The 12105-nt window shown below is 41.4% G+C and overlaps 3 protein-coding genes across 14 annotated transcripts in view; 1 reads left to right on the forward strand and 2 right to left on the reverse strand.

Moving 5' to 3' along the window:
• Positions 1-212: 212 nt before the first annotated feature.
• On the reverse strand, positions 213-2373 carry LOC116927312 (enoyl-[acyl-carrier-protein] reductase, mitochondrial). Of its 2 annotated transcripts, none has more exons than XM_032934323.2 (3): positions 2197-2373; positions 1366-2123; positions 213-1296 (listed from the first exon to the last, which is right to left on the reverse strand). In XM_032934323.2, the coding sequence occupies exons 1-3, from the start codon at positions 2365-2367 to the stop codon at positions 1140-1142; spliced, it is 1086 nt and encodes a 361-aa protein (XP_032790214.2). In that variant the 5' UTR covers positions 2368-2373; the 3' UTR covers positions 213-1139. The 2 variants fall into 2 exon arrangements, with proteins under 2 accessions (XP_032790214.2, XP_032790215.2); XM_032934324.2 differs by having other exon boundaries at positions 2201-2334.
• A 160-nt stretch (positions 2374-2533) lies between these two features.
• LOC116927311 (probable enoyl-CoA hydratase, mitochondrial) lies at positions 2534-3888 on the forward strand. The gene is made up of 6 exons (XM_032934322.2): positions 2534-2670; positions 2737-2943; positions 3000-3124; positions 3185-3389; positions 3449-3636; positions 3700-3888. The coding sequence occupies exons 1-6, from the start codon at positions 2574-2576 to the stop codon at positions 3763-3765; spliced, it is 888 nt and encodes a 295-aa protein (XP_032790213.2). The 5' UTR covers positions 2534-2573; the 3' UTR covers positions 3766-3888.
• Positions 3889-3948: 60 nt separating this feature from the next.
• The window catches only part of LOC116927308 (GTPase-activating Rap/Ran-GAP domain-like protein 3), a 34707-nt gene continuing 26550 nt past the window's right edge, over positions 3949-12105 (reverse strand). For 7 of the 11 annotated variants that reach the window (XM_032934304.2, XM_032934303.2, XM_032934301.2 and 4 more), the window contains 22 exons: positions 11581-11650; positions 10702-10794; positions 10516-10597; positions 10289-10407; positions 10065-10129; positions 9869-9935; positions 9685-9787; positions 9506-9604; positions 8508-8611; positions 8271-8382; positions 8004-8156; positions 7731-7846; positions 7461-7637; positions 7114-7228; positions 6741-6959; positions 6615-6664; positions 6424-6537; positions 6094-6334; positions 5921-6004; positions 5627-5842; positions 5326-5464; positions 3949-5208 (listed from right to left, as the gene is read on the reverse strand). In XM_032934304.2, coding sequence (XP_032790195.1) covers positions 4770-5208; positions 5326-5464; positions 5627-5842; positions 5921-6004; positions 6094-6334; positions 6424-6537; positions 6615-6664; positions 6741-6959; positions 7114-7228; positions 7461-7637; positions 7731-7846; positions 8004-8156; positions 8271-8382; positions 8508-8611; positions 9506-9604; positions 9685-9787; positions 9869-9935; positions 10065-10129; positions 10289-10407; positions 10516-10597; positions 10702-10794; positions 11581-11650 — 2977 coding nt within the window. In that variant the 3' untranslated portion in view covers positions 3949-4769. The remainder of the gene's footprint in view (positions 5209-5325; positions 5465-5626; positions 5843-5920; positions 6005-6093; positions 6335-6423; positions 6538-6614; positions 6665-6740; positions 6960-7113; positions 7229-7460; positions 7638-7730; positions 7847-8003; positions 8157-8270; positions 8383-8507; positions 8612-9505; positions 9605-9684; positions 9788-9868; positions 9936-10064; positions 10130-10288; positions 10408-10515; positions 10598-10701; positions 10795-11580; positions 11651-12105) is intronic. The other 4 variants (XM_032934308.2, XM_032934307.2, XM_032934306.2 and 1 more) reach the window with 4 other exon arrangements.

The raw sequence follows: 12105 nt of genomic DNA on the forward strand, positions 1-12105 counted from the left end.
CCAAATTTTTAAACGAAAACGATAAGAAAAAAAAAAAAAACCTTCGAATTGTCGTTTGTCGATCTGTTCACTGTTCTGTTGTTTACCTGTCTCGGCTCTCGGGTCTATGACTCTCCGTCTGGTATGCTAGCCCGTCACCGTACCAGCAATTTATTCCATAAAACTGTCTATACAATAAAACGAATCACATTTGAAATCGATAGTATCCGTTGTGTGTGCTAATTTGACAAATTTATTGAATCATCAGTGTTTCTTCGGAACAATGGAACATATTGTTTACGATTGTTTTGTCGTTTAGATTTTTTTATTTCGTAAGAAAAATAATAGTTCATAATCAAACAATGATACCGTCTATTCGTGGCTTAAAATATTTATCGTTGGGGTATTTCAAAGGTCACATTTCAATTAAATGTAACGGTTATTCTACGACATTTCCAAATGGCCAACCGGTCTAAGGCGCCAAACAAAAGTGTACAAACAGTTTTCATCAACGACGTACGGGGTATGCAGAGATAAGATTCAAATCCTATTATTTGATAAAATGTTTTTTTCCATCGAGACTGTGTGTGTCTTATCGATTCGAAATTAGGGAAATTCAAAGTTCAGCAATGTTGACCAGTTCAGATCGCGTTTCAACTTTCAAGTTCGTGATCTTTAGAGATTTCTGGTAATGTCCTTCCACTCTTCTTTGCAAAATAATGCCTCAACTTCTTTTCCGTTTGTTCTATTTTTGTTAAGGACAATAGGTTTCCTCACATCAGGAAGTTTTTTTTTTTTTACATTACTCATCTAGAACTTGGAGCTGTAAGATAATATAGTTTTTAAATCTAGGAAACCAAATAGTATAATGGACTTTTCATTGCGATTAGAACAGCTGTTAAAAAAAACATCAAAGCAATTCTATATGATTGCGTATCAACGAGATCGGAATCGATGTTGTGAAAGTGCCTGATGTTTTCCCAGTAAGAAAGTTTAGTTGTCGTTTCGCAAGAGTTAGTTTGGTACGTACTGAAATTTGAAACTGAAAATTGCGGCCAAACAGAAACTTTCCTGAGTACTTTAAGATTTCATCTTCAAAACAAATGAAATAAACTCCATCTAACTGATTTCATAGCGAACACATTCAAGTTTAAATAAGGTTAGAACTTGAAAATAAATTTTGTTTCATGAAAGCGAGTAGTATCACATGATCGAGCCAGTGCCTCTTGGAAAGAATCTAGAGGCACGAATTCGTGCTTGGGTGCCACCAACGACCCCTGTTTAGCCATGTTGCAAAGCATCGCCAACATATCCTTCCTAAACATGGATAGATTGATCGGAAGAAGTATAGTGATTCTAGTAGGATAAAGTTTAGGCTATCATTACCGTTCGGTGGAGTTAGAACCATGCTGCCAGTTCCAGCGCGTCATCCAGTATCCAACAAGACGAATATTCTTAAAAATGAAAGCAGATGTCGGTACTATAAGCGGCTGTCGTGACATTCCTCCATAGGTGACCAGTGTGCCGTTTTCTGCCATAGCTTTTACGAGTTCAATCACGGCCTTCCCACTAACGCAATTTAACACTAATTTCGGCTGAGCAAGTTTTCCGTTTTTGAACAGTTTGGACGCCCGGAATTCTTCTTCAGTTAAAACGTAGTCGGCTCCTAGATCTTGCAAGTCTTGCTTCAATTTCTCGATTCCTTCTCTATTCCGTAATATGTTGACGGTCCGGAAACCTAAATGACGGGCGATTTGGATGACATTTTGTCCTACGGCGCTGTTGGCTGCATTTTGCAAGACTGTATCGCCTTTACTAAGTGTTTCGAAATCCTGGAGCATTCGAAAGGCTGTGCAAGGATTTACTGCTAAAGTTGCAGCCATGGCTGGATCCAAATCATTTGGAATTTTGATCAAATTCTTTTCCTCTTCAAGTGCATAAGACCGCCAGGTTCCCCATGCATTTGTTCCAGGTATGACCCAGTCTCCAACTTTTAGGTTTTTCACTTCACTTCCAGCTTTTTCTATGATGCCGAAACCTTCATTCCCTAGTGTAAACGGCAAGTTAGGCTTCACTCCGTACACTCCTTGGATTGTGTTTATGTCTGCTGGATTGATTGGAGCTTGAAGCATTTTTACAAGAACCTTTAGTTTAAGAAAACGACAAACAGATTCCGTTAGATTTAATGTAACTCGTATCTTTCGGAGAAAAAGTTACTTGCTTGCTAGCCATGTCTGCCAATTGTAAAGCAAACTCTTCCTTCTTGACAACTTTAGCAGGATCCCCAAATTCTGTCAGGAAAAGTTTCGACGAGTCAACGTGTTGATATCTTACGTAACATCGAGTAAAACGTGGTGAAAATTTTCTAAATAATGCAAAAGTGCCCATGGTGCAAACACTTAAATGTAGTAAGTAAATTTGCTATCCTTTCACCACTTTTCACGTGGCGGAAACGTTGTAAACAACACCAAACTGCGTACCGATTGGTTATAGCAGACGAATTCTTGTAAAACGAGCAGCTGATCGTTATCGTCGAATAGATCCTTCGTTCTACTTCATCACTCTTTTCCACAAGTTCGGCAAGTTCAAACATCATGGCTTACTTTTGCCAAAATGTGTTAAAGATTGCCGGGTCTTCGATCGCTAACCAGAGCCGTTCAGCCCGGTTTGCAGCTTATCGCTTAGCATCAAGTAATCAGAACAAATAAATGTTCGCATGTCAAGGCTCTATTCTCTAATCATGGTTCCCTTTTTCAGCGGCGGTTCCTTCTTATCAACACATCATCATAGAGAAACAAGGAGCAAAAACGAATGTCGGTGTCATCACCTTGAACCGTCCAAAAGCTCTGAATGCTCTCTGTGATGCATTGATGCGAGAAGTGAGTGATGCCCTAGACGATTTGGAGAAGGACAAGGATGTTGGAGCAGTTATCATAACTGGCAGCGAAAAGGCTTTTGCTGCTGGTAACTTAGATGTTAAATTGACATGTGACAAAACATAACATCACATTTACTACTAGGTGCCGACATCAAGGAGATGCAGAACAATACTTTTGCACGTGTTTATGGAGGTAACTTTCTAAACCATTGGAACAGGGTAGCTCAGTGCAAAAAACCAGTCATCGCAGCAGTAAATGGCTATGCTGTAAGTTGCTAGACATTTAAAACTGCTATTGCTATATTTAGTAATATCTTTATTGAATAGCTTGGAGGTGGCTGTGAATTGGCAATGATGTGCGATATTATCCTTGCTGGTGAGAATGCCAAATTCGGTCAGCCCGAAATCGCGATTGGTACTATTCCCGGAGCCGGAGGCACTCAGCGCTTGATTCGTAGCATCGGAAAGTCTAAAGCTATGGAAATGTGCCTAACTGGTTTGCCAATCACAGCTCAAGAAGCTGAAAAATTAGGTAAGATATACATGTTTTATTGCTTGGATGAATTTCGTGTTCCTATTTGCTTTTCCTAGGTCTGGTCAGTCGAATTTGTGCACCGAAAGAATTGGTTTCCGAGGCAGTTAAGATGGGCGAGAAGATAGCCTCACATTCTAAATTGATCGTGGCCATGTGTAAAGAGAGTGTCAATCAGGCTTACGAGACCACGCTTCAGGAAGGTCTTTTATTCGAAAAACGTACTTTCCACACCACTTTTGCCACGGTTCGTTGTATAAATTTCAACAGATTAAATAATTCTTATGCTACATTTGTGCATCTTCCCTAGGATGATCGTAAGGAAGGTATGACTGCCTTCGCCGAAAAGCGTCAACCCAATTTTACTGACAGTTAAAAATGTCTCACCACCCCCAGTACCAGAACGTAATGATTCAGACTGTACGTCGTCCTTTTTATACAGACAAATGTTAAATATATCAAGCTTGAGTCTATTGAAATAAAAACGCCAAACAACGTACACAACAGGTTCTTTTTTTTCTTCTTTTTCTTTTCTTTTTTTTTTTTTTTTCTAGAAGAATCGCAATTTTGTTTCTGTATTGAAAGAAAATCCAGTATCCAAAGCGTATGGGTTCAAGAAGGAGGGAGAGACATCGGATTATTATAAGATCACGTCAAGGAGTTGGATCCGAACGGTCGTCAATCTGTTCCCAAGTTGCGGTAGTTTTCTACGAATGAAAACCCTTGGGGGTGCGTCTTTGTTCGTTACAAGCAGAGGCCAACGATGCTGCAAAACGGATGGCAGGTGCAGAACTGGATAGACTTGCGCACGACTAGATATAGTTGATGCTTGAAAAAACCGTACACGGCTAGAAAAATCACACCTATTTTGGGTGGAGGAGGAGGAGGTGGAGGGTGTTCACAGACAGTTTTGATTGACGAGCAATAACACACACACTGGATTCGGGTTAAGGTGATTTGGGTTTGTTGGAATCACATTCAATTGGAGAGAGAAAGAGCAAGAAGAGACTGAGAGAAGTGATTAGATGGAGAAGTTAACAGATAATTTTAAAAATCTGGCTATGATGATATTCCTTTTGTTAGGATTTGATATAATATTATTATAATATTTTGAGATTTACAAAGGGGTCACAGGCTAGAAGGTGGGCGGAGCGGGGGGATGGTTTGTGTACATTGGGTGATGACGATGTTTGATAAATCATATAATTTTTGTTTGATGTTTCTTTCTTTGGTTATTAATTCAGATAATGATGTTAGTAAATGATTTGAATATAAAACAACGACAAAACAAAAGTGAAGTTTCCGAGAGGGGTGGTTTATCTTCTCGTTTTCAACAACGAGACAGTGTTTTTGTGTCTTAGCCTGGAACGATAAGAAAAACTATTTGAAAGCCTCCCACGTATTCTGCGGATTGATGTTGAAGAACAGTTTGGGGCTGGGCGGTGGGCTCAGAAAGACGTGACGCATACCTTCCAGCTCCTCGGCCATCAGGCTCAGTTTGCGGCCTCCCAGTCCAGTGTTGCCTTGGGGCGGTCGCGTTTTCGGCGAACCGGAACACGAAGAACGCGGCGACGACGGCGCGTTGGGTGACGTCGACCCCGTCGTTGGCGACGCGGTACAGCTCCGGCTGAATCCCGTTCCACTTCCGGCACCTCGCGAACTGTTGGAACTTGCCCCGGGACTTCCTGGATTACTTCCGGGTCCTCCGCCCCCACCTTGCTGTTCCAGCCGGATGCGCAAATCTTTCCGGCTGTTCAGTCGCGCCATTCGAGACACACCGCCTCGACCGGCCGGAGGCGGTGAAGCCGAAACGTCATCCCTTTTGAATAATAATTTTGTTTATAAAAAATAAAATAAATAAAATTAACATTAACGATTAAACGAGTTCACTACTCGTTTAAACAGTATTGAAAAAGAAAATGTCTGTGTCCTGTACATTAGATACCTTCGGCTCAGATTTCTAGCTGGAATGGGGGTGGTGGAGACGGGCGTCGCGGCGCAATTATTGGCCGATCCGCCACCGAGATTGTTCAATTGGATTCGGTACAGCCGGAAGGGTTTGCCATCTGGTGAAGCTGTAAAATGGGGAGAAAAGAAAAAAAAATCCAAACAGATGTTTGATTACGTAAACAAAATGTTTCCTTTTTTTCCTCCCCCGCATTGGGTTCACGAGAGATAAAAAAAACAAAACAATTAAATAGAAAAAACAAAAACAAAAAACAAATCTGAGGTTTTACAATGAGGCGACGAAGGCGGAGACGAATCCTTGTGATCCATGCGTGTACCTCGCAGACTGAAGAACTCGGGTGCCGTTGTGGCAAAGAAGACGTCGCTCTTGGAAGTAATGAGCGACAAACGGGGCATGACCATCGCCTGGATCAGGTTGCCATTAATGACTAGTCGCACTTCAATTGAATCAGCCGTAAAGGCCAAAATGTACGGGAAAGCGCAGACTGAAATCAAGAGCCACAACAAGTATTTAGAAAACATGAGAAATTAATCAACTGGCAAATGGATTTTTTTTTCACTACCTATACTTTCCGGCACCGAATTCCAATGAAAATCGTGCTCGCTGGACGCATTGATTTCGTCCAATTTTTGAAAATGGCACGTATCTAGCCAATTCATTTCAAAAATAACAACATTAATTCATGTCATCGCTATGAAAATACTTTTTTTTTTTTAATGTCAATGTCAAAGTTACTGTTGAAACAAAGAAGCAATTCTGGCTCTTCGTCCTCGTAGACGTCGATGGCGGCCACTAGATGGGCCCACTTGCCTTCGACATTGTAAAATCTTTTCGTCTCGCTGGTGCGCTCGTTGATCAAATCGAACTGGTGTCGATAACCGACGCAAATCTGATTCTCTCCTTGGCCACCAGCCGAGTAGCAATTGCCTGAATCGATCAGCGTCAAAACAAGCGGAGACTCGCTCACCTGGAACTCCTGTTGAGCCATACCCAAGAAAAATGATTTACCCAATTTCATCTCGCCCTTTCGCGGCCATTTTTTTTTATTATTTGATTTATTTTTACCCTTAAATATTGAAAGCCTTCGACCGTGTCTGTATCGCTCGTCGGACACCAGGCCGTCCAGGCAGCCGAATGGCGCCATTGAAGTAAAAGGATTTTTTTACCGACAGCTACCGCCTATACAAATGAAAATGAGAATGCTGGAGAAAAAACAAATTCAAGTTCCAGGAGTTTTATTTTATTTTTTTTAATACCATCCGAAGATGAGATCCTCCCAGTCTGGAAACGGCGTACAGGTGAGTGCCTATAACCAAAATTTAAAAAAAAAAATTTATTCTAATTCAATTTCACTCAAAAAATTAAGTCAACTGGAAAAACACCTTTTGTTCGTTCCAGGCGCTGGTCTTTCAAATGTTGGCGGCTGAAAGCGGCTGGCTCGGATCCGCAGGCGTCCGATTCGAAGCTGGACAAGCGGAAGACATGCATCCGGCTGTCCCTTCCGCGATCGGTGCGCACCAATAGGATGCCATGAGCTTCGACGACAGTCAGCTGTTTGATCTGAACCGATTTGTCGAAGATCATGCGACAGGTACCTCCCTCTGATGTCAATCACAAATAATATTAATCAAACCCGAAAATGGTCGGCTTTCGGTGGGGTCACAAGGGATAGCCGCACACATTATTTTTGATCATTTGATTATTTTATACCCCCCGTCCCCCTCCCCTTTCCATCGTAATTGCGTAATCTTATACCTTCGACGACAAAGACGCCCGATTCGGTGGCCAGGATGAGACGATTATCGGACCACGAGTCGCCGCAAATGATTTCGTAGTGGAAATCCGGATAAAAGCACTGCGGCTCCCACGGCTAGGGACACGGTAACACAAAACAACAATGTTCCATCAATAATTAACCAGATTAGTTTCTACCAGCTCTGCTTTCTACCATCAAACAGCAACCAAAAAAATAAAGTGAGAGTTGAGACGATGGATGAGCGCGGACCTCATGATTTGCCCAAGCTCCATCGTTAATTATCGAGGAAAACTACTTGCTGTATAGTTAAGATTACACGTGATTTTGTGTTTTTTTTTTAAATTACCGAACGTCGAAATAGTCCGGTATTAGCCAGACTGGTCGGAGCGTCGCCTTTAACAATCGTGTCCAATTTCAGGGCTTGACCGACGCGAACGAATTCCACCTGACGAGCTTCCTCCCGCCGTCTGGAACTGCGTCCCCCTTCAGGAAGCACTTCGCTCAACGCTCTTCTCTGTAGACTCTGCGTTTAAATGGAATCGATTGAGCATTCGCGACGGCTACGTGCGCCACTGAAATTCATTCAAATGCATGAATAAAAGGAAGACAATCTTACCCCGCGATGTTCCGTCATAACCTCTGCGTACATGTCTCTAATGAGCATGTCCAGTGTGCGTTCGCGCTTCTGCGAAAAGATGGGCGTGTTGAACGCTGCCTTTTCGCCATTAATGACTGTTGTCGTTTGTCCGCCATTGGGTAAAAGGGGGAAAATGATATTGCAAAGTTAGTAGATTGGACAACATCAAACGCTTACGAAAAATAACCCTATTGTTGCTGCAACAACAACAACAACAACGAGAAATCGATTGATGTAGGCTCGAAAACTTACGTTTGACCAGTAGAAATTCACGGAAATCGGGCACTTTGGGGAAGATGGGCGGCGATGGCAACGATGGACCGAAAAGGGGCACCGACTCTTCCGAATAAATGTGGAACCGGTAGGCGTCCTCGCCCGGTAAATACGTCACCAATGCAAAGATATCTTTGTTTTTGTTTTGTTTTGTTTTTTTAAAATGTACGTTCAAGAGAAAAATAAATAAATCATTCAAAATTACATTAAATGAACATTTGTTTGTTTGTTGTTGTTTTCGATTACGTGTGAATTGAGATTTGATGCAGTTGGGTGAAAAGGCGGCCATCTCTTCAGGTGTGCCATCAAGAAAGACGATGTTGACGATATCATTACCGATGTGCCTTTTCCTTTCCAACTGGCAAACAAAAACAAATAATAATCAGACACAAATAAACAACGCCACTACATCTCATTATAACGATCATCTAATAGAAGAGCCAGCAACAAACAAACAAACAAACACATCCATTCCAAACGTACTTGTTGCTTGTTATCCTTTGAATAGGGCAGCAGAGTGGAGACGTGAAACATTATCTCGTGCCCTTCGTAGATGGTGTGGACCGAGTAGGCTCCGGTCATGTCTCCTGCCATCGGTAAATGGATATCGAAAATCTTTTTTTTTAAAGACATTTTGCGCTACATCTCTATTTAGAAACACAACAACAACAGCATGATACGTATACAGATGGCGTAGACATACGCATTGTATATATATATAAATAAACATATACGAAAAAAGAAAGAGAGACTGATCAATACCCTAGCCCGAGCTGGATACTACAGATAGATAAGAGAAGCGATGGCAGGGGGGGGCAGGAGACTTGTTTTCTCTCTGTGCACACACACACACACAAAGGAAAAGGACTTGATGGAAGCGTGTAACAAGCTTTCGACTTTGATCCACGAGCGAAATTTTTTCAGAGTGTTTTCTTCCGCCCTTGACGCAGCTACGAAAGGGAAGGCTATCCACTCATACGCCAACCGTTTTCGCTACCCTTTTTCATCGATCCCCACGCAAGTTTTTGCTGAAAGAAGGAGAAGAAGAAGGAAAAAAAAAGAGCCTCTCTTTGGGCGTAAAGGGCTTGATTGCTCTAGAACCTTTAACGCACAAATATTCAATCATTCAGCCAAAACGACATTTGGAGCGACGGCAACGACATGTAGAACACACAAGTTGTTTCGCATTCAATTTAACCATCCCTTTGCTCCGCCATCTGCATTTTGTTACGAGTCCTTTTTTTTTTTTTTTCAGTTTAAAGTGGTGCCTATGTTATCGACATTTCCAGCCAATCGACAACAATGGGCCTTTTGTAGACACAATAGCAGCGGTCAATTGTGTGCTCGGGGGGGATTGTAACGGGGAAGAATAAAAAAGAAAAAGCTTCACCAGAACTGAATTGGGATGTGGCTAAAAGGATCGGGATCGTTACCATTTCAGCGCATATATTTGATTTAAATTAAATCATTATCATGTTTACCTTTAACGTCGAGGCCACCGCGGTACTTGTCCCAACCTTTCAGACGGATCTTGTTGCCCAAAATGGTGAGGAATCGTTCAAACTCTTTGCTACCGCGTTCTTTTGTTTTAGTAAAAATAAAAAAATCATATTTTAATTGACAATTAAACTATCAAATAATTAGAAATAAACAAACGTACCATTGCTAAACATTTCATCGTCGGATGCTTGTCCAGCTTTGGCGTAGAGGACACCGAATTTGAAATTGACCGAACCTTCTTGTTCTTCCAACAACAATAAGCTCTGGCCGAATTTTAGACAATCATGTGCAACAAATTGGAAATGTAATAATAATAGAAAAAAAAATAAAAAGAAAACAATTACCTTTTGCAGTTCAGGAGAGACAACCTCTTTGGGGCTCTTTTCTAGACGGTCCATGTTCTGGAAATTGCTGTGGTAATTGGCAATCGGAAACGAATAACAATAAAGAGGCCGCCGTGATTGAGTTATACACAATGTCTCGATAAGACATCGAAAATTGACAACAACAACAACAACGACAACAACAAAAGGGAGTCACCTCAATATCTGTTTGACGTTCAATGGCCGACCGGGCGTGTGCGGCAGATAGATTTTCTGAGCTCCCTAAAAATTGGATGCCAATTTGAATTATTCATTAATTTTTTTTTTATTATGCAAATAGACAACACATTTGAATATATATAGTATATTTATATACCCACAATAATTGATAAGTATAAAGAATTTAAAATAAAAAATGAATAAATAAATAAAAAGACTTGCCGTTTTCTTCCAGAGAATGGCTTTGTACTGCGGTGCGCCCTGATTGTTGGAATCCGTCAGGACAACGGAGATGAAGAATGGCTGTTTCTCACTGTCGGTGCCCACGTAAATTTGATGCACTGAGATATTTGAAAAGAAAACACACAAAAATGATTAAATTTGATATATTTCCAAACGAAAGTAAATCAAATTGTTTGTTTTTTCTTGGCATTGTGTTCGAAACTTACATTTGCCAAGAAAGTATTTGAAATACCAGCGCGTCTGGTACTCTGGATTCTCTAGAACGGGCGTCGTCGGTGAATTGTAGACCTGAATTGAATATCGGCCATACACGGGTGTGTGCACCATATGAGCCAAAATCAACATAAATCTATCAGAACATTCAAATCGGTGCGTTGCGTTGCGATTTATACTTCATCTCTGTCGCCGACTCCTTCGCCGTTCTCCAGCCGGAACCGCCGGCACTTCATCGAATCTCCCCCGCTCTCAGTCTCGGTTTGCGGCAGCTGTTCACATCAACACACACGCAGATTTAGAATAAAAACAAAGATAAATACCAAGACGTCCACAGCTTGAATTGACATCAATTAAGCGGCGACTTCCGTCACTTGTTATTAGTTTTGGACACTGTGCGCAGTTGCCCCCCAATCATTACATTCTATACAACGTACTACGCTCGCAAGCCAAAACACAATCACACACATTATGCAGAAAGAATAATTTGAAGGAAAAAGGAAGTGCCTCTCTTTATGTTTCTGTTCATCTCAAACGATTGATTGAATTGATTGAATTTCCTTTCGTACTCGGACGGCCCTAGCAGAGACGTCATCTGGCTGTGCTTCGCTTTCCCAATCTGATATTGATTTTGATTTCTTTCAATCTCTGTTGAAACTAAGATTGCCAACACATTTCTTTAGGATAAAAAAAAAATTGCATCTCCCCATCGTCCAGTCAAACGATGGGAGATTCAAAAATTACAAGCAGATCGCCGTCAGACTCTGCCCAGCAGCGGCCAATCAAAGATTAATTTTCTTTTTTTTCGCATCGATAAATTCACTAGCAGATCCATACAGTTCAGGTAGGGGTTACCAGTCGCACACATTTAATGGAGGGATCCATTTTATTTATTTTTATTCTATTGATTGACTGTATTGCGTTGGGGGTAAGCGAAACGTTTGAGACTTTCTTCTTCCCCCCAAGTATATTCAAAAGATTGACATGTCAAGCGTGGCTAACAACAAGGAGAAGTAGGGGACCAAAAGAGAGAGAGAGGTGGGGTTTTTAGATCCTACCAGTTCCACCGATCCGTAATGACGACGACTGAATGCTCCTCGCCGAGAGACCAGATCTGACGAAGACGAACTGAAACGAGAGACGGAGAAAATATTAGAAATAAAAATCATTTCATCTTGCAGCAACAACAACAACAACAACGAAAAAAAAGAGAGCCTAGTCAATAATTTAGCGTCGCATTAGCTCACATTCGTATGCTAATAATCGATCCATTTCGTATGCAAATGTTCGTGCAATCGACCAGTTTTTGTTTGTTTTTTTTTGTTAGTTACGAGTGAATGGAACCGATTAACCAAACAGCTGATTACCGTTTGTTTCCCCCATTTCTTTATTTTGTGTACGTGTGTGTATCGTTCGTTGGCCTAATCAAAGCCAACCATGTTTTTCTTTATTCGCTGCAACTCAAAGATGATGGAGTTGTGTATTTTATCGGGGATTTGGGTCCGTGATTGTGTCATTCTCTTTCCCAAATCGATACGAAAAGGATTGTGTCTCCTTCGGCCTGGATCGCGCACGACATCCAC

Source organism: Daphnia magna, linkage group LG7 (genome assembly GCF_020631705.1).
Source record: "Daphnia magna isolate NIES linkage group LG7, ASM2063170v1.1, whole genome shotgun sequence".
In the NCBI taxonomy this organism is placed as follows: Eukaryota; Metazoa; Arthropoda; class Branchiopoda; order Diplostraca; family Daphniidae; genus Daphnia; species Daphnia magna.